The following is a 20,165-nucleotide window of genomic DNA, read 5'->3' on the forward strand; positions in this document are numbered from 1 at the left end:
CACGGCACAGTTAGGTGGTGAACCCCAGAACCTTCTATCCTAGGAAGCGCTGGGTGGCCCAGGCTGGAGTGATCTGGCTCAGGCAGGGAGCTCCACAGTGATAATCTGGGGTTGGCACCCCTGAAGGCCTGGCTCAACACCCCCACTTCCCCCAAAGCCACAGCACTCAGCTCCCAGACCATGGCCCCCCACTTGGGGCTGGGTGCAGGGGGAGAAGCAGTGTTCCCCCTGGCTCCAAGCCCAGCGTCTGAAGCCTCAAACCTTGTGCCTGGAGCCTGAATGACCCCCCCGTTTCCAAGCTCAGGCCCAAACCCAGCCACGCTGACAGCCCACGATTGGCTGTGTTAACTGCTGACCAACAGCCCCCGGGCTGGGTGTTTCTCGCAGCTCCATGTGCCTCGTTTTTGAACCAGGGGCACTTGAGGCCGGGCCACCTGGGCTGTCTCCACGATGGCTGGCGGGCATGCCACCCTGACCCAAGGCATCCAGGGCGTGGGGCTGACCAGTTATGTCCTTGGTGACATGGACCATCTCTCAGGGGTGTGCTGGTCCTCCGGGACACCTTGACAGGTGAGGCATGGGAGTGGGTCCGGGTAGGTCTTGGCTCTGAGCGAGGTGGCCACAGCAGGCCCATGAGAGAATCCAGTGGGTCCCGGGGCCCTGGCACGTAGGGGCCCTTCTTGGCTCCTCTTGGTGATGACGAGACGATTCTCAGTGGCTCCGTCCTCTGGGGCTGAGGCACACGGAGCAAAGACGCGAGGTCGAGTAGGAAAGATCCTTTTATTGGGGTGGACACGGAGCACGCACTAGTCCATGATAAAATGACTTAAGAGAAAGATCCGGAAATGCCGACTTCTCCCCCTGGCACATATTCAGGGCAAAGCCTGGGCACGGAATAGGTCCCAGCCAAGTCTTTAAGGCCCGGACTGGAGAGTAGGAGCAGGGAGAAGGGCTCCCACCCATTCTGTCGGGCTACAGCAGGGCCCCGGCTCTAGACCCTTGCAGACACGCTCTGTTTTTTCCGGAGGAGAACTGGGGTGGAGGGGGTGGAGGGCAAAAGGGGGGCCTGGGGGGGGTTGTGAATAACAATGTTGTTTTTTAAAAAGCATCTACCAACATCACACTACTGGGTCTGACGTCCCCTTTAACCATCGCTTGGTACATTTTACAGCATAAATAAAAACTCAAGGAAAATAAATACATCGGCTCCTATGAGGTTGGAAGTGGTATGGATGGTCAGGTGTGGGTGGGCCGGTGGGGGGCAGGGCGGGGGGCGCTTACACAAGGCGGGTGGGCGAGGAGCAGACAAGACAGGAGGCGCCTGTTGGGGAGTGAGAGTCTTAAGTGTCCTCGTGCATGTCCGGGCTGTCGGTCCGTGCGACCTTGCGGGGGGGTGCCGAGCTCTCACCCTCAAGGTCCACTTGCTCCTGGTCTCTCTTCTTGGCAGCATTCTGTGAGGAAAAGGAAGGAGGCGGGGTGTAAATCTTCACTTAGGTGAGCCCCTGAAATCCTGTTGCTGGTCCTGGAGCGGGGCACTCAAGCCAGCACCCCCCCCGACCAGACCTTCCTGGCTCAGCCAGTCTTCAGGGCCGCTGGCCTGGGACTGCCAGGCATTTCCTGGGCACTGTGAGGAGTCCCCACCGCTGGCCAACAACCCATACACCGTCCAGAATGGGTGGAGAAGCAGGCTGACCAGCCTGGGGGGTGGGGTGGGGGGCAAAAAGCACTCAGGAGCCACCCAGGGGAGACATGCATTGCCACAAAAGAGGAAAGTGGGCCTGTGCGGGAAACTCTCCTTTCCCCCCTGGTGGGAAGCAAGGTCTGTGGGGTGGGCAGGAGGACACAGTGGGCTCAGCAGCTTTAGATTTTCTAAGCAGTCACTTCATCATGGGGTCCCCCTCCAGCCTGGCCCATAGCAGATCACTGTCTGATGTTCAGTGTGAGGCAACCCCCCCCCAAACTAACTATGATACAGAACACATGCACATCTGCATTCAAGAAAAAGAAAAAACGCGGGCGCCTGGGTGGCTCAGTCAGTGAAGCATCTGCCTTCAGCTCAGGTCATGATCCTAGGGTCCTGGGATCAAGTCCTACATCAGGCTCCCTGCTCAGCGGGGAGTCTGCTTCTCTCTCTCCCTCTGCCCTGCCCCCCACTTGTGCTCTCTCTCTCAAATAAAATCTAGAAAGAAGAAAGAAAGAAAGAAAGAAAGAAAGAAAGAAAGAAAGAAAGAAAGGAAGGAAGGAAAAGAAAGAAAGAAGGAAATGAAAAAATGTCCTCTGTCAGAAAGGCAGCCTCGGAGGGGGGATGGGGGGCGGCTTTTCACTGCAACTATACCCATCTGTATCCCCTAGAATTGTCACCATGTATACATTTCAACATCGAACAAAGACTCTAGGTAATAACATGAGGTCTATCTGCCGCCGGAGGCTGTGGGGAGCCAGGCCTCTGTGCTATCCGGGCCTTGGTGCCGCCTGACAAGCCCTGGCCCATCCCTGAGCACCAGAACCCTATGGCCTCCACACTGCCGTGCACTCCTCTGAAATCCTCTTCCCCCGCCTCCGTGGCCTGGCAAACTCGGATTCAGCCGTCAAACACCTGGTCTCCCAGCCACCTGTGTCCTCCACACTTGGCGCCCCCCTGCTGGCCACCACAGTCCCCACGAGTTCTAGCACCTCAGCCGTACGTGCCTTACCTTTTTGTCCCATTGCTGATGTAGGTAGCGCAAAAGGATGTTTGTCTTTTCTGTCACAATGACTGAGGAGAAAAAGCAGAGAAAGTTGCAGGCAGAGGTGACCCAGCCCCCACCTCGACCTGCAGTGCCCCTCCCAGGACAGGCGCTCACCCCTCCCTGGTTTCCCGCCCGTCTCTGCCCTGCGTGGCCTAGCCGGGGCTGCCAGTCTGCACTCCGAGCACAGGGGATTTCGGGAAGCCTAGTGTTTTTGCTCCCAAATACACAGCTACTACCAGGGCCCAAGCTTGCTGCTCCACCTGGGCCCCCGCTTTCTTGGGAGAGACCGAACCTTCTGCCACATGTGGGAGTCCCCCCTGGGGCAGGGGAATGAGCCCCAGCACACAGGTCCAGGCAGACCAGGAACACAGATCTACACAGCTGTGCCCCAGGGACCACAGAACCCACCATGCAAGGTCCAGGTAGCTTCTTCGTCACAATTAAAATAAAACACCGCAACCGCAGTAACGCCGGGGTCCTCCTGCTCCGCAGGCTCTGTGCCCTTCTCTGCAGGCCCCTCTTCCTGGTGGCCCCCCCTCCCTGAGCTGCCTCCCCGAGGCTGGGCCAGATCCCCTCCCACAGAACAGTCATCTCGGGGTCTGTGACACGGTGCTGGCCGGGGTCACCCAAACTTATGGGAGCTGAAGGGGAGAGGGCTGGGGAGCAGCAAATGAGGGCTAATGAGGACCCCCTTGAAGCTGGATGTGGATGCCAGCATGTGGAGATTAGGAGGGCCCCACAGCAAGCCAGGCTTCCCTCTACTCCTACGGGCTGGCAGCTGACTGGCATCCCACGGGTCACTACCTACACTGGCCTGTGGCCCTTCCCTTCAGCAGCCAGGTTGAGACAGACTGACAGAGGCCACTCACTCTGTTCGGATGGGTACTCCCGCGTGGGCAGGTAGACTGAGGGACGTCGGTTCTGTAGGAGAGGTGGGAAGACATGGGTTAGGAGAGCTGGTAGGCTGACAGGGGCCCCCTCACCCCTCAATTGGGCACCCACCCTCCAACGAAGATAGAACAACGTGTGAAGATGTCGGGTGGGGCCGGGCTTAAAGACCAGCCTCTGTTCCTGGCGAGACCCCGAGGAATGCACACATCACCCCCTTCCCACTGGCAGCTCCCCGACCACGTCCAGGGCCCAGAGCACGCACTCACCGAAGCTTTGCACACAGAGTCAGCATGAAATCGACTAAAATTGCTTTTGTTGTAGACAGGCAGTCCTTTCAAAAAATCTGCCTAGAAGACAGGGAAGATGGTAAGTGAGACCAGGCAGCAGGCCGGGTCGCCCCTGGAGTTCCCGTAAGACTGGGCTTCTGGGTGACTTCCAGTTTCCGTCTTTTGTGTTCTTCTGTTAAGTTTTCCAGAACGCACCCATAAGCTGGCTACCTGATGTGCACACTGGGATGGCCAGGAAAAAGTAACTAGCCCTGGGAGAAGTGAGCGTTCTCTTTTGGAGTCCTCCCAACAGCCCTGTAACCAGGCAAAAAGTGGGACAACTGAGGCTCAATGAGGACAGGCCGTTTGGTTAAAGTCAGGAGGAAGCAGCAGGGTGGGAAGTCAGACCCGGGCCCAGACCTGACTTCTACGCTTGCTGAATATTAAACTCCTGGTCTCATTTCCATTTATCTACCTTGATAGAGACCTGGCATGGGGAAGGACTCATCTACCCCAAAAACCCTGTGGACCACAGTGACAATAAACAGGGGTGAGGGAGAAGGGGCCTGGGTGAAGGGGAGAGGGTGGCCGGGACACAGGCTGCCGCTCTACAAAAACCGGAGCCCAGGGGCAACTGAGCTCCCAAGTTCTAAGAAAACTCAGAAATCCAAGTTTTAATGTGCCATTGCCAGGTTTTTCAAGTTGGCTGAGCTTTTTAGAAAATGCTGTGTGGACGAAAGCAAACGGGTCTGTAAACGGGGGTCAGCTCAGGGGCTGCTCTTGGGGCCCACTGATGCGGAGGCTGCTCTGCGAGGGAGAATGCCCTGTCCACAGTACAGAGCCTTGCCCCTCACAGGGAGGGCCGGATTTTGCAGGCCCATGCCGCTGCCAGGAGCCAGCAACAGAATTCATTCACAGCCCTGACTCGTCAAAAGTCCTTTTTTCCTGACACTCGAGCATGAGCTGGACAAGAAAGGGCAAGGTTTCTGGAGGGGTAATGCCCTGACTCTGGGAAGAAGGTGACTCTCAGTCATAAGATGGGGGCAAGAAAGGCCAGTGAGAGCTATGTCCACCTCTGGAAACTGAGGCACGAGAGCCTGAGGGATGCTCAGGGAGGGATGATGGCTGAGAGCTTGGGGTAGGGAGTGACTTCTCAGCAGAACAGGAGGGCAATGCTGTCATCAGGCCTGGAATGGGGCAGCTGGGGAGGGGTTCCCCACATGGCCCACCAGTAGCTGGAGTCACCTCATAATAAAGATGAGAAAATTGAGGCAGAAAGGTCACATGGTACTTGTCTGAGATCATCCAGCCCCAACAAGAAAACTAGGAAGCAGATTGAACCCAGGTTCACCCAACCTCAGAGGCCAAGCTCTTTGTGTTACATGCCATGCCAGTGCCTCAGTTTCCCTGCCTGAAAACCCAGGGCCCAGAGGCCCTGCAGGCTACATTAACCCTGCTTTGGGACACCCACCCCATACCTGAGCCCAAGCTAAGCAACCTCAGAAAGTGGCCCTTCAGGTATCCTTCACCACCCTCTAGGGCAGGTGGGAACAGATGTCCTCACCTCTGTGGGGCCCAGCCCTTCTTTTACAGGGCCCTACCAAGACCTTGGCAGTATGGACCAGCAACGGAATCTGGAATGTGGATAGGCCTCCCACTTCCACCCAGGAAGTGGCCCTCACATCTGGGTGACCTACTACCCTAGAGCCAGCTCCAAGCCCCTCAAACTTGCCTCCTCCATCCCAGGACCCCTGCCCCAACTCCACCCCAGACGACGGGCCCAGCTTCATCCATCCAGCGAGGCTTTCTTCAGGCTCCTACTATGTGACAGGCCCGGCACCAGGGCACTGCGGTAAGCCACAACGGGGCTGCTCTTGGTGCCGGGAAGCATCCCGTACGCAAGGACACAGGTGTGATTCAAGAGCTGTGCAGTGAATGCAGAGTGACCATGAAGACAGGGTGCTGTGAGGTGACGTGTGAGACCCAGGACAGCACTGGGGAAAGATGTGGCTGATTTGGAGGATCAGGAAGGGCTGCCCAGAGGCAACGATGCAGGCACGGAGACCTGAAGGGCGAGGAGGGGCTCCTATCCCTGCTCAAACCCCTCCACAGGCCTGGCTTGACTTGGCCCATGCTGTCCTCCTGCCACAAACCCCCTCCGTCTCTGCTGCTGCTGTGCCATCCTCCCAGAATGCCCCTCCTTTCTCCCTACCAACACCTACCAACCTCTCCACCCAGCTCAAAATCCCCCTCTGCCTCTTTCCTCTCTCCACACCTTGGAAGCCTCTGCCAGAGCCAAGATCACACCCCAGCGAGGTCATCTGTTTACACATCCACCCCCCTTGCTAGACTGGCTCCTCCCTGAGAGCAGAGGGCAGGGCAGGGCTGTGTCAATCCTGGACCCCTGGCAGGGCTCACATGGAGCCAGGTGGCAGAGAGGTGAGAGGTGCGGGAGCCCCACAGCTACACTCAATCCTGGCTGGGCCCCTCACTGGCTGTGTGACCTAGGGAAAGGGACCTCCCAGCCTAGAATGAGCTTCTCACAGAGCTCCCTTGAAGGCCAGCTGTTAACATCAATGTGTTTGTGCTGAATAAATGAATGAAGACGGTATGACCAGTATTTCCTGTCAGCTAAGCAGAAAAACAAGGCCTCAGACACAGGGGAGAAATCCTCACTCCAGCCAGACAAATCCTAGCCACAGTTCGGCCCAGATGCTGTCCACTGCCTCAGCAAACACTCATTGAACATGTGTGTGCCATCCCTGTGCAGGGAGCGCACAAGTGACCCATGCAAAGGGAGATGAAAAGAAAAGGTGTGCCAAGAGAGGTGAGACAAAGGGCCTCCTGAAGTCAGGAAGGGCTGCTCTGAGGAGGTGACGTTCACAGGAAGAACATTCCAGGCAGAAGGAGCAGCAGGTGCAAAGGCCCTGGGGTGGAAGGGACTTACGAGTGTGAGGACATGAAAACAAGGCCAGTATGGCTGGAGCTTGCAGAGGGAGGAATGAAGCGGGTAGAGATGAGGTCACAGAGGTGGACAGGGGCCTTGGGGGCCTTGGGGGCCTTGGGGAAGCTGGGGTTTCATCTGGGTTACAAAAAGCCCCTGGAGTATCTTATATGCTAGAAAGTGGTATAATGAGATTTATATTTTAAATTACAAGCTCCCTCTGGTTCTGGGTGAATTACAGACCACCAATAGGGCAGGATGGAGGTAAGGAGACCAGGGAGGTGGCTGAGAAAAGCATCCAGGCAGGAGGCAGCAGTGCCTGGACCAGGGTAGGTAACTGTGGATGAATTCACGATGCATTCTAGAGGCAAAGCCATAAGAACTTCTTATGGATGGGACATTGGGGATGATGTTGCAGCAATGAATCAAGGACAACACCCAGGTTTAGGAACCCACATGCTAAGAACCCACTTTCCCATCTCCTCCTCCTTTTGCCTATCCCCGACCAAATTCCATGAGCTATGCGTTGTGAGCTGGGAACCTGGGCCCAGCGACAATGGGGTTTTGACTTGCCCTGACAAAAGCTTGCATCACCCGCGTCAGTCCTGGGGATGCCAAATAGTGGGGGATGGGGGGGCCTTGAGCACAACTCTGATGCCAAGTCACCATCCCACTTTACAGGGTCGGGAACAGAACCCCAAAGAACCATTATAGCCAAATCCCAGGACAAGTGGCCCAACCAGCTGGCATTATTCCCACTTAAAGATGAGAAGCCAGCTGGGAAAGGATGCCACCAGCCCCAAGTCCCCCAGCTCATCTGTTGAACGTTCACTGTCCTAAGCCCTTCATGACATCAGTTCTCTGAATTGCTACAACCCATCAGGTCTGGACTACTGCTACCTCCATTTAACAAGGAAGAGGGCTGGGGATCGGAGAGATGAAGTTGCTCCGTCCTAGGGGCAGGTCCGGGCCCAAAATGCTGGGGATGGGATCAGGTCTCTGGGGGACCTGGGCATTCTGTGATGTCGCACTTCCTTTGGAGACAAAGCCCCACATGTCACGATGTCAAGCCCCCTCCCCCGCCCCAATCCCCAGGCCGGGCTCCCAAACCCTCCTAAACTGGCGAGACCCAGGCCGGGCAAGCCGAGGACGAGGCCTGAAATGGGGGTCTCGGGGGACCCCACCCCCACCCCCACCCATTTCCGGGGGAGCAGCGACCCGGAAATGAATGAGTTGTCAGGGCCTGGAAGCCTAGATGGGGTCAGGGGTCGGAGAGAAGGAGCCGGGGCGGGGTCAGCAGGAAGCTCACAGCAGGGTCCCGAGGTTGAAGGTTATGGGGCAGAACGAGGGGCGGGGCGGGGCCTGAGGGGGCCGGGCAGGGAGGTGAGGGGCTTCAGGGATTACTAGAGGTGGGTGGGCCCGCGGCGCCATTTTGTTGAACGGAGGGGGAGTAGGGGCCCGGCAGCCTCTCTCACCATCTTCTGTTTCCTCCGTCGCTGCCTCAGCCACCGCCTCAGCCGCCGCCGCCGCCACCACAGCCGCCTTCTTAGCCGCCGCCGCACAGTAACTTCCAGCCACGGCACAGCCCACACTGATGGCGCCGCCGCCCTTCGCTCATTGGCCTATCCTCTAGCCCCGCCCCAGAATAGCAGCCTCTGTGCGCTCCCATTGGCCAGACCCCGCTAAATTACGCGTCCATTGGCCACCACACCTCCTCCCTTCGTGGTCAAGTTCGGTTGAAGAAGCAAAACCCCGCCCGGGAATTGGAAGCGAAGGCAGCAAAATCCGGAAGTGGGTGGAGGCCGTAACCTCGAAGCCTCTTGGGACTTGTAGTCCACAACTCCGGGAGGTTTTTCAGGTCTCTCCTTTTTCTAGTGTTTACTTCACTTTTTAATATGGTGTCTCATGGAGTGTCCACAGCAACCCCGGAAGAGAGGGACCTACCGTAACACCTCCAGCATCCCCGCCAGGGTCCTAACCTTAGGTTTCGGCATATCTAAACTGCTCTGCTCTTGCTGCTTCCTATCTTGGAAATGACAGCTCAGATTCTCTTGTTCAGATAGATGCCCCGTGGCTCCCCAGTCCCCCAAGGATCCAGTCTCATCCGCTTGGCCCCGAATTTTGAGAACATCTGGCTTCTTTCACCTACCTTTTATCCTGACCCCTGGGTCTAATCCTTTTCCCCTTTGGGCCCTCTCAGGCCCTGCTACGTCTTTTAGGAAGACTTCTTGGACTACATTCTTCCCAAGTCCAAGCCAGGCGAAATTTCCTCCGGGCTCCCACAGCCCTTATGATCCTCCTCTCAGACCTGACTCCGCTCTCTCCAAACTGCCTGGGTACAAACCAAGTGCCCCTCCCTTGCCCACCAGACAAGGACCCGGCACCCAGTACATAGAAAGTACCCCATAGTACTAAGTGGAAGCTACTGAGTAGTAGTACTCCAACAACGCAGCAAAGGAGAAAGAAGCACCTCATTTTGTGGGAGCCAAATGAGCCTCAGAAAGTTAAGGCCTTGCTCAAGGTCACACAACCCATCCCCAAGGAGCGGGAGGATTCAAACCCTTAACTCCCCACCAGCCTTCCCAGACCTGTGAAAAATGATGACATATATAAGACAAATGGAAATTTGAACATTTATTAGACAATATTAAGGAATTGTTAACCACTTTTTAGATGTGAAAAGTTTTGTGATTATGTTTTAAAGAGCCCTTTTCTTGGAGAGATGCATTCTGAAATACAAAAAAAATAACCCAATGCCTGAGATTTGCTGCCATATAACACAGGGGGAAGGTGGGTTGTGGGTAATTGGTGGTCAGAGCTGTGTACTGAGTACACAGGGTTCACTGTAGACTACTGCCGTATGTTCGAAATTCTTCCCAATTCAATAGCGTGGAAAGGGACTAGGCAAGGTCTGACTTCCTACTCCCACTCTCAGTCCAACCCCAGACTCCTCCCCCGGGGGCGATTCCACAACTTGAGGGGCGCTCATGTCTGAGTTGTCCCGGCTCCCCACAAAAACAACGGCAGGAGAGGTCCCAGGACAGAGAGATGCTCTAATGGGGGTCCTGCCGGCCGCTTCGCGATCCTCAGTGGCTCAGCGACTTGCGGCCTTTGTGCATGCGGCGAAGGATGACCTGGATGCCGGACGGTGTGCTCAGGCGCCGGATCCAGCCGTGTTTGTGTTTGCGTTTGATGTTGCTCGGCTGATACTCATTTCCACGCGCCTTTCCCCGGTTCTGCTGTGTGGCGAGGAGTCCCCAAGCGTCGGGGAGCCCAAGCCAGGCGCGGGGCTGGAGCCACCTGCGGGGGTAAGAGAGATGGCGAGGAAGGTCAGAGGGGGCGCTCTGTGACTTGGGCGTGACGCTCAACCACTCTGAGCCTCGGCTCCCTTATCCGTGCCAGGACGGAGCCCCGTTGCAAGAAGCACTCCATCAAGGCTCAAGGCGTTGGCAAGTCCTGTTGTCAGTAAACAGCTGACACCAGCCCCGACACCGCCCTTCTTTCCAGATTTGGGGAAGGGTCCCCGTGAGGACTCACCTGACGCGACCCAACTGGCGACCTACGGATCCGATCAAGAAAGCCATGTCCAGCCGCCGGTCGCGACGTCCCCACGCCGGCTATTCCAAAGCGAATAGGCTCTGCCCGGGCGGTACAAAACCTTCTGGGAAATGTAGTTTCTCCTAGCGCAGAGGCCACATGGCCTCCGGGTCCTCCTGGAGTGGTAGTTCTGCGCTTGCGTCTCATCTGCGGGAGCGTCCAGTCCTTACTGGCAAGGGAGTGTAGTTCCTCATGTGGACCAGAAGGCGGCAGGCGAACGGCACCTCTCTGGCACGCGCGTGCGTACAAGACGTTGTGTCCCGGGGTCCGCTGGGAGCTGTGGTTCCTTCGCTTGTCGACGGGCAGAGGGTGCCCGGAGGTGACCGTGGCGCAGCTGGTGGCAGCCTCAGGAAACGGCTGGTTGGTCCTCCTTCCCCCAGCAGGAGGCAGGCAGATGGCACACAGCTGGCTGGCAGCTTTTCTCTGGACCCAGCCAAGTCTCTGTTCCTTGGCGGGGAGCCCAGGAGACCTAAGTTGGAGTTGCCTGGATGTCCTTGGGGTGGTCCCTGCTCCTTTCGGGGATTCAGTTTCTCAATCTAAAACTCACGTGTTTCAAGCTTGCCCTTGGTGGTACCTCCATTCTGGCCCTAGAAAAATCTTTCTAATGCTCAGATCTGGGCCTCACAGTCTCTGTGGTGCTCGTTGCGCCAGGGAAAATATTCAGCTCCCCTGGCAAGCATATGACGCCCTCCATACACACACACACACCCTCTAAATTTCAGCCACATCCGCCTATGCCTGATGCTCTCCTATTCATCCCCCCCACCCCGCAATTCACTTTTAAAATCCTCGGATATTGTCCTCTCCCCCAGCCCCATCCCTCCCTTCGGCCCAACCATGTCTCCATATGACTCTCCCCAGACTCCCCCAAAAGCCCAGGGGCTCCACAAGGGCGAGGCTTGTGGCTGAGTCCCTGCAGGCACCCCAGATCTCCCAGCTTGGCGCGGGGCGGGGGGGAGAAGGGGAGTTTTTACTGCATGAATCAACTGTAGTCTCCCAGGAGCTCTCTGAGTGGGCAAGAGTGGGAGGTGGGACCTAATCCAGCTCTGGCAGCAAATTCCAGGAGATGGGAGTGGGCAAGGAATGGTTAACCCCTTGTCCTCTGAAGCCCATCCTACCTGCACCATCACTTAGCAAAACTGTACAGTATTATACTACTAAACCAGTACAATAATAATGTCAATAATGTATTGAACACATCATTCTGGGTGTTTTTACCTGCATAGCAAACTCATGAGGGGATTAATTTCATGGAGAAATAAGTGGAGTCTCAAGAGAAGTGGCTTGCCCAAGGTCACACATCAACAAAGGGCAGAGGCTGGATGTGAACCTTGGGATCTCTGACTCCAGCTGGGACCATCGAGTCACCGGTTAGGTTGGCCAACGGTTAAACTGGCCTGTCTGTGAAACTCCAGTTCCCTAATTACTCATAGCTTCAAGTTGTCTGCTTAAAGGTTTAACGAATAACAATTTCCAGGACTTGATATCACACAGCCGTGGTTTTAAGTCCCACCTCTGCCCCGCAGCCCCCCAGCTTGCCTTGTGACTTTGTGCCCTTTATGAGCCTCAGTTTCCCCACCCAGAATTGAAAAGATCTGGGAGTCCCTAGAACGGAAAGGTCAGCACAGATAGAGGACCACGGGGGCCCCATTTGGAGGGTACAGGGCTGTTCGGAGGCAGGGGCTAGACGAGGGGATCCTATTCACAGTAAAGGGCTCCCGCTGCTGCCTCCTCGGAGCTCCACAGACCCCAGTTTGTGACCCCTTCTCGGCCCTGGGCCAGGCCTAATTCCTCCCTCCTCCTAGATAACCCCCTGAAGGGGGTGGGGCTGCTGCTTCCTGAGCCCGCCTTCATCCCGGAGATACCGCCTATGATTGGTAGTCTAACTAGGCCAGGTCATTTCTTAGCTCTGATTGGTCTAGACACCTGTCCGTCGGCATACAGCCCCTCCCCCCGGGGAGAGACTTAAAGGGCCGGCTCTCTCGGCGGCCGCGGGATGCCCCCGCGCTGACCGCCGTGGGCCCGAGCCCGCCCGCGTAGACGCGCCTGGGCCGACCCCGTGCCACCATGTAAAACGGCGCCGCAGGCGGACGCTGGCTTCTCCGCCTGGGACCCCTCCGCCCAGCCCCGGGCTACAGGGCCCTCGATGAGGTGAGCGGGGAGTGGGCTCTGGAAAGGGGACATCGAGGTCCCCGGGGCTTCCACTTCGGAAGGGGGTGTGAACAAAGCCAGTGCTCGGGCTCTTAGGAAACCGCGGAGCCCCAGTGGCTTCGACCCCGCCGCAGGGCTTACTAACACCTGAGAGGCAGGGATCTGGCTCTGGGGAGGGGACCTGGCGTGGCGCATCTGCGTCCCCCTCCGCAATCCGGGGTTGGGATTCCACTGGAGGGGGGGCGCGACCTGCTTTCCCTCTATCAGCAAGTACGGGCCATCGGAGGCCGTGCCTTCCGCTAGTCTTATCCCCGTGGCGCGCAGGACGGGGACGGGGGAGGGGTTGGTCCCATCTCCAGGCCCTAGACAATGGGGGTGCACTGCACGGGTATCCCCCTTGAGTTATGTAACTGCCTGTGGTTGCCATGGACACGGGGGGGGGTGGCCCAGAGAGCAGGCTAGAGGACCGGAGGCCCCCAGGGAGGGCTTTACCTTTTCCATCCTCTTCTCCACCTTTGGGGATTGTGTGTCAGACCCCCGGAAGCCGGGGTACTGACGAGGGAACAGACTGTCTGGGCTTCAGCTTTTCCGTCTGTGATATAGACCCAGTGTGGGTCTTGCGGAGCTGGACAAGGCCTTCTGGAGCTCAGTCCCTAACCCACTCCCTCAGGGCCTCACCTTTCAGGAGCCAGGTTCAGAGGCCTGGATGGAGGCTCGTTGGAATCTGCACCTTTTTAGATGCCTTCAGAGGCAGTCAGAATGTGCCCAGTTGGTGAAAGTAAGTTAATGAGAATGTGTGCATGGATGGATGGATGGATGGATGGATGAATGAATGAATGGGTTCTAGAAGCCATAGCTGCTATAACCCTGAGCTGGGGGGGTCCTCATTTGCCGCAATATCCCCTCCTCCAAGAAGCAGCCCTGGACTATACCACCTTCCCTATGGACACCTCTTGGGGTCAGCCATAGCCAGGTCCCTATCACTAGGATAGACTAGGATAGCCCAGGAGGGTGGCCGACCACCATGCAGGCACTGACTAGGTAGACAAAACATCTTGGTGCTTGGCTAGCTCTGGCCCTCCAAAAACTGAAGCCCAGAAGGGGCCTCCTGGTACAGCTTACCTGACCCAGGTGCAGGGATTGGGTGCTGTGGGGGTGGAGGGCTCCTCATGTAGATGGCCCCTGAGATGGCTGTGCCCCCACTTGCAGGACACACCATGCTGACCGGGGTGACCGATGGGATCTTCTGCTGCCTGCTAGGCGCGCCACCCAACGCTGTGGGGCCTCTGGAGAGCGTGGAGTCCAGTGATGGCTACACCTTTGTGGAGGTCAAGCCTGGCCGGGTGCTGCGGGTGAAGCATGCTGGGCCTGCTCCAGCCCCCAACCCACCTCCACCACCGCCAGATGCTGCCCAGGGGGACCGGTCTGGCTTGGTCCGCTGTCAGCGCCGAATTACCGTGTACCGCAATGGGCGGTTACTGGTGGAGAACCTGGGCCGGGCACCTCGAGCTGACCTCCTACATGGGCAGAATGGCTCCGGGGAGCCGCCGGCCGCCCTAGAGGTGGAGCTGGCCGACCCAGCGGGCAGCGATGGCCGCTCGGGCTCAGGCAGTGCCGGGAGTGGCAGTGGTGGTCGCCGGCGGCGGGCCCGGCGCCCCAAGCGCACCATCCACATTGACTGTGAGAAGCGCATCACAAGCTGCAAAGGTGCCCAGGCCGACGTGGTGCTCTTTTTCATCCACGGTGTTGGCGGCTCCCTGGCCATCTGGAAGGAGCAGCTGGACTTCTTTGTGCGCCTGGGCTATGAGGTGGTGGCACCCGATCTGGCCGGTCACGGGGCCAGCTCGGCACCCCAGGTGGCCGCAGCCTACACCTTCTATGCGCTGGCGGAGGACATGCGTGCCATCTTCAAGCGTTATGCCAAGAAGCGAAACGTGCTCATCGGGCATTCCTACGGGTGAGCCAATGCCGGGGTGGGGATGGGAGTGAGAGGTGGGGGTCACAGGGACTGGACACCCGCTTGCCAAACGCTGACTTCTCTCCTTGAAAACTCTCATTAATGTCTATAACAAGATAGGGGTTCCCGCCACCACTGCTGTTGTTTCATACTCTTTTAAAGCAGTGTTTCTCAGTCCCAGCACTACTGACGTTTTGGATTAGGTCATTCCTCTCTTGGAGGGGCTTTCATGCTCACGGTAGGATGTTCAGCAGCATCTCTGGCCTCTCCCCACTGGTTGCCACCGGCACAATGGCCTGGTGATGGTCATGACAATCAAAAGTGTCTTCAAAAAAAAAAAAAAAGTGTCTTCAAATATTGCCACAGGTTCCCTGGCAGTCAGAATCATCCCAGACTGAGAACCACTATCTTTAAGTTCAAAAATCAGTTGCTCTGGAGATCCCAAGGCCTCTAAGGAAGGGCTAACTAGAATCCTGTAAAGTCTTTTTACAAGGCCACAGGTTGCTGTAATTCACTCCCACTTAAAGGGGCGATACATGATACCATCTAGCATTTAGGTGAGTGCCCACTGCATTGAAGACTGGGCCTGGGTGCCTGATTACTGCCAAGTGGTACTGCTCTCCTTTACCCAGGAGGAAAGGCAGGATCCGATCAGCTGGCGAGTTTGAGAACCACTGTTTTAGCGGTGTGGCCCATGCAATGAGACAAGAGAAAGAAATGTTACATATGTTTCTGAAAGAAAGGAAGCCAGGCTGGGAAGTAACATAGCTCCTATTTGTTTATATGATAACACCCCCCAAAAGTGGATGCTTATGCTAAATGTTTCCATCAATTAAATGAGCACCCATCTGTGGTAGTTCCTGTGACCTCATAACAATGCTATGAGGACAGCCCAGTTACTATTTCACAGATGTGGAGACGGAAGTTCAGCGAGGTTAGGCAATCTGCCCAAGGGCACACAGGGAGTCACTGGTACTGTTAAGTCCAACTGACTCTTGCTTGTATCGTGTTCCTCTTCACAGCTCGGGTTGGCAAATTTTTTCTTAATGGGCCTAGAAACTCTTAGGTTTATAGGACATATGGTCGTCTCTGTTGGAGCTTCACAACTCTACTGTCATAGCAAAAAAGTAGCCATAATTGTAAACAAATGGGTGTGGCTGTGTTCCAATAAAACTTTATTTACTAAATAACTTACAAATCTACCAAATGGTAAATTTTCTTTGCAAAAACAAATGGCTGGCCCACAGGCCATCGTTTGCCAAATGAACCCAGCTTTAGAGGGAATGAGGAGCTGGACTGTAGGGGCTCCTCAGACTGCACCTTTCCGCCCTGCATAAGGCAGGCTAATGTGCCATGCCCAGAGGCCGGAGACAGAGGATCCGTACAGGAAAGGGATGCACAGGAAACAGGGACCTTCTCTGGGAAACCAAAAAGTAGCAGTCTAATTGGATTGCTTTCTTAACACTTGGCAATAAGTAATTCTTACCCCTTTGGGGGTCATGGCGGCTTTGAGGATCTAATGAAAGTTCTGGGTTTGGATCTTCTCTCCAAAAAGAAGGGGAAAAAATCACTCTTAACACACACATAGTCTTATAGTTTGGGGGCGCTCAAGATGCCCCCCCACCCATCCCTCACTCCCATCCAGTGCCCGTGCGCCCCAGGGGAAGAATGTTGGCCTTCAAGGACCTGTCTCTGGGTGAGGGGAGGGCATTAACTCCCTCGCTGCCTGGATCCTGCTGACCGCCCCCCTCCAACCCTCCCCGCCCCCCACCTACCCACCGGCAGCGTCTCCTTCTGCACGTTCCTGGCACACGAGTACCCAGACCTGGTGCACAAGGTGATCATGATCAACGGCGGGGGCCCCACGGCACTGGAACCCAGCTTCTGTTCCATCTTCAACATGCCCACATGTGTCCTGCACTGCCTGTCGCCCTGCCTGGCTTGGAGCTTTCTCAAGTGAGTCACCCCGGCCCTGGGAGACCCTGGCATGTCTCCGAGTCGGGTGGGAGGGGAGGCTGTGTTGCTGCTGGGACGGGCATTGGAGGCGCCCCTGGTGGCCGAGCTGGCACGAGGCCTCCAGGAGTGCGTCCCCACCACCAGGGCTGGCTTCGCCCGCCAAGGAGCCAAAGAGAAGCAGCTACTGAAGGAGGGCAATGCGTTCAACGTGTCGTCCTTTGTCCTGAGAGCCATGATGAGCGGCCAGTACTGGCCTGAAGGTGACGAGGTCTACCACGCTGAGCTCACGGTGCCCGTCCTGCTCGTTCATGGCATGCACGACAAGTTTGTGCCAGTGGAGGAAGACCAGCGCATGGCCGAGGTAGGGCCTTGGCATCCGAGCCACCACACCCCCCTATATCCCCTGCGCACGCGCCCCAGTGCGATTCTGCCTTGTGCTTCAGCCCAGAGAAGGGAGAGCTTAGATTGAAAGTGCAATCCAGAACGAGGGGCTGCCCTGGGCAGGTGTTAGGATTGGGTGCGTTCCCCACTATGCATAAAAGGTGCTCTGCACAGCTGGGATTTGTGTAAGTGACCAGGGACACAATACGTAATTCTGGGAGAGGGTGGACCAGGGGATCTTTAGATCAGAGGCTACCGAGAAGGTGTCTTGGGATCCTCAGAGCTTGGCCTAGCTCTGGACCAGCAGTTTTTAACCAGCAAGGATTCTGATTCCGGGGGACATTGGAAATGTCTGCAGACTTTTTTGGTTGTCCTGAATGGGGAGGATGGGCTTCTGATATCTGGTGGGTGGAGGCCAGGGATGCTTTTCAGCACCCTATAGTGAGCAGAATGGCCCCACAGCAAAGAGTGTTCCCACCCCAAGTGTCAGTAATGCCAAGGTTGAGAAGCCTGGCACGAGAGACCTTGTCTTGGCATGAGAGACCTTGTCTTTCTATCTCAGTGATTCTCACCCAGCGGTGAATTTGCTCCCTAGGGATATTTGGCAATGTCTGGAGACATACTAAGTTGTCACACTGTGGGGCGGGGGAAGTGGGACACTGCTGCTGGCATCTGGTGGGTCAAGGCCAGGGATGCTGCTTAACATCCTACAGTATACTGGACAGCCCCCGCTACAGAGAATGATCCCGCCCTGTATGTCAGTAGTGCTGATTGAGAAATCCTGCTCTGGACATATTGTAGGCACGTCATAAATGTTGAATGAATATTGACTTGAGCTCCACTGGGGCAGCAGGCTATCCTCCAGCTTTCCCTTGGGTGGAAGTGGAGGGTTGAAGGGGTAGACCCCAGGAGGGACTTCCTAATGCTACAAGCCTGGTGTGGATGGGCTTGGGTGTCTCAGGGCAGCCTGGCCCCACGCAGCACCATTCTGCCTTTGCCACCCTGAACCTGTGCCCCCCGCAGATCCTGCTGCTGGCCTTCCTGAAGCTCATTGATGAAGGCAGCCACATGGTGATGCTGGAGTGTCCTGAGACGGTCAACACGCTGCTCCATGAATTCCTGCTCTGGGAGCCCGAGCCCTCGCCAAAGGCCCTGCCCGAGCCCCTGCCCGCGCTCCCAGAAGAGAAGAAGTAGCCGCTGGGCCGGGCGGGCATCGCTTGGTAAGCCGAGGAGCAGCTGGAGGAAGCCAGGAGCCGCCCCACGTCCGCAGCGCGGACCACCTGGGCGGGCTGTTCGCTCCGGTGGGCGGAGTCAGGTCAGGGAGACGCCCCCAGGCCAGCTGGGTAGGACGTGGCATTCTCGGGAGCCAAGTGGATACACCGCTCTCCGTTTCCATCCTGCCGGACCCATCGGTGTTTTGGGGCCGGAGCCGGAACCCCCGTGGAGGATGACCTTGTACAGAAGCCCCTGCCCCTCAACGCCACGGCCGAGGCAGGCCCCCCACCCCGCTCTCTGTCTTCCGTGTCAGCCGTGCTTGATCCCGGGACCCTCGGGGCCCCGCCTCATTGCCCGAGACCCTCCCCACCCCCCATATCTTGGCGCTGGGAGCTACTGTTGCCCAAGTGGGGGGGAGGGATAGGGGGACTGGCGCCACCGAACCTGCACATCTCAACTTGTAACTCAATAAAAAGAAGTGACAATCTGAGTCTCCGGACCTGTGCTGGGTGACCGCAGGGCAGGGTGGTCCTGAGCCTCAGTTTCCCCGTCTGCAGACTGGGCTGATGCGGGCGCCACCCCCTCAGGGCTAACTTGCAGAGAAGTGAGAGCGTTGGCAGTCCAGGCTTGCTTCCTGAGTTCTCCCTCCCTCCTCAGAATACTGCTTGGGCAGTATTCCCAGAGCAGAGGCAGATGGTGAGCTCCCAGTCCCTGGAAGGCAGGAGTCTGTCCCGCTGAGGTTCATACAGGGGTTAAGGTGAGGATCAGTAGACGTTGCATGGGTCGGAGCAGCCATAATTGAATGCCACCTGTATACAAAGCTCTGTGCCAAGTGCCTGACGCCATCGGTTCATTGAGTCCCTTTTATCCCATGCCACTCAGCAAGTCTGTACCTCTTACTATCCCATTGTGTCTTTCAACCTGGTTTAAGGTTGCTTTGGCCATGAAGATACTGTTTGTTTGTTTGCTTGCTTGCTTTAAGCCAAAGAATCTGCCTTTCTTGTCTGGCAGGATTTCCTGCCTACGGCCATGCTCTTACTCCTCTATATTTTCTAATGTATGTATCTCAAGGTACACCTGTGGTTTGTGTGAACGGTGCGGGGAGAGCACTGTCCCTTTAGTTACTGCATCTTTGGTCCTTCCCCACTGGTTTGTAAGCCCACCTTTAGTTTAGAAAGGAGTTCTCCTGGGGGCACTGTTTTCCACTAGCAAATTCTTTTTTCTTTTTTAAATTTAATTGATTTATTTGAGAGAGAGCGCATGCACATGAGGCGTGGGGCAGAGGGAGAGGGAGAAGCAGACTTCCCACTGAGCAGGGAGCCTGTCGCAGGACCTGAGCAGAAGTCAGACACTTAACCGAGTGAGCCACCAGGCACCCTCCATTAGCAAATTCTGGTGACATTTTTAATTGAGGCAACTGGGGGTGGGAGGAAGTGGGTGGAGCCCACTGGCATCTAGTGGGTGGAGCCAGGAGATGCTGCTCCTACCCCAAAAAATAATTTGACCTCAAATGTCAGGGTCCACATTGGGAAATCCTGTTAGATAAATCTCATCTCTTTTAGGTCATTTTTTGGGGGGGGGGGTTTTCTCTGGATTCTTTCCCAGTGACTTCTTTGTGAATTCCTGGGCATGGGGCACACTTTTAATTGCTATCACTTTATCCAGAGAGTTGACGTCTGAGAGGAAAGGAAGTTCAGAGAAGTTTCCCCAGTTTGGTCAAAATGGTAGAAGCCAGGGGCGCCTGGGTGGGTCTGCCGGCTAAGCGTCACACTCTTCATTACAGTTCAGGTCATGATCTCAGGGTTGTGGGATCAGGCCCCCTGGGGGGCTCCCGCTCTACGAAGAGTCCACTTGAGATTCTCTCCCTCTGTCCCTCCCCCAGCTAATGCCCGCTGTCTCTCTAAATAAATAAAATCTTTTTAAAAATAAATAAATAAAATGGTAGAGCCCAGACCCACTCCCGAGGCCCGGCCCCTAATTACCATACCAGCCAGTCTCCAAAAGCGGCCAGGGGCTCAGCCTGGACGAATTGAGGCAGGGGAAACGTGCCGGGGGTTCCGTCCCGCTGCCCCCCCCCC

The 20,165-nt window shown here is 56.4% G+C and overlaps 3 protein-coding genes across 3 annotated transcripts; 1 reads left to right on the plus strand and 2 right to left on the minus strand.

The window, feature by feature from the left end:
• Positions 1-761: 761 nt before the first annotated feature.
• Positions 762-8,429, minus strand: DDA1 (DET1 and DDB1 associated 1). The gene is made up of 5 exons (XM_040629068.1): positions 8,306-8,429; positions 3,887-3,967; positions 3,599-3,650; positions 2,694-2,755; positions 762-1,451 (listed from the first exon to the last, which is right to left on the minus strand). The coding sequence occupies exons 1-5, from the start codon at positions 8,306-8,308 to the stop codon at positions 1,341-1,343; spliced, it is 309 nt and encodes a 102-aa protein (XP_040485002.1). The 5' UTR covers positions 8,309-8,429; the 3' UTR covers positions 762-1,340.
• A 1,022-nt stretch (positions 8,430-9,451) lies between these two features.
• Positions 9,452-10,540, minus strand: MRPL34 (mitochondrial ribosomal protein L34). Its single transcript, XM_008703961.2, has 2 exons — positions 10,368-10,540; positions 9,452-10,130 (listed from the first exon to the last, which is right to left on the minus strand). Exons 1-2 carry the CDS (start codon positions 10,412-10,414, stop codon positions 9,917-9,919), a joined length of 261 nt encoding a protein of 86 aa, XP_008702183.1. The 5' UTR covers positions 10,415-10,540; the 3' UTR covers positions 9,452-9,916.
• Positions 10,541-12,363: 1,823 nt separating this feature from the next.
• ABHD8 (abhydrolase domain containing 8) lies at positions 12,364-18,577 on the plus strand. Its single transcript, XM_040629070.1, has 5 exons — positions 12,364-12,578; positions 13,788-14,535; positions 16,321-16,491; positions 16,636-16,852; positions 17,896-18,577. Exons 2-5 carry the CDS (start codon positions 13,796-13,798, stop codon positions 18,064-18,066), a joined length of 1,299 nt encoding a protein of 432 aa, XP_040485004.1. The 5' UTR covers positions 12,364-12,578; positions 13,788-13,795; the 3' UTR covers positions 18,067-18,577.
• The last annotated feature ends 1,588 nt before the right edge of the window (positions 18,578-20,165 follow it).

The sequence above is a fragment of the Ursus maritimus genome, unplaced genomic scaffold (assembly GCF_017311325.1).
Source record: "Ursus maritimus isolate PB19 unplaced genomic scaffold, ASM1731132v1 scaffold_14, whole genome shotgun sequence".
NCBI lineage: Eukaryota > Metazoa > Chordata > Mammalia > Carnivora > Ursidae > Ursus > Ursus maritimus.

Coding starts and splice junctions, on each gene's coding strand:
- DDA1 (XM_040629068.1), bottom strand. Junction 3,651..3,886: donor ACTCTGTGTGCAAAGCTTCG/GTGAGTGCGTGC, acceptor CCTCTCCTACAG/AACCGACGTCCCTCAGTCTA. Junction 1,452..2,693: donor ATCAGCAATGGGACAAAAAG/GTAAGGCACGTA, acceptor TTTTCCTCACAG/AATGCTGCCAAGAAGAGAGA.
- MRPL34 (XM_008703961.2), bottom strand. CDS start 10,414: ATGGCTTTCTTGATCGGATCCGTAGGTCGCCAGTTGGGTCGCGTCAG. Junction 10,131..10,367: donor CGCCAGTTGGGTCGCGTCAG/GTGAGTCCTCAC, acceptor TTACCCCCGCAG/GTGGCTCCAGCCCCGCGCCT.
- ABHD8 (XM_040629070.1), top strand. CDS start 13,796: ATGCTGACCGGGGTGACCGATGGGATCTTCTGCTGCCTGCTAGGCGCG. Junction 16,492..16,635: donor CTGGCTTGGAGCTTTCTCAA/GTGAGTCACCCC, acceptor CCCCACCACCAG/GGCTGGCTTCGCCCGCCAAG. Junction 16,853..17,895: donor AAGACCAGCGCATGGCCGAG/GTAGGGCCTTGG, acceptor TGCCCCCCGCAG/ATCCTGCTGCTGGCCTTCCT.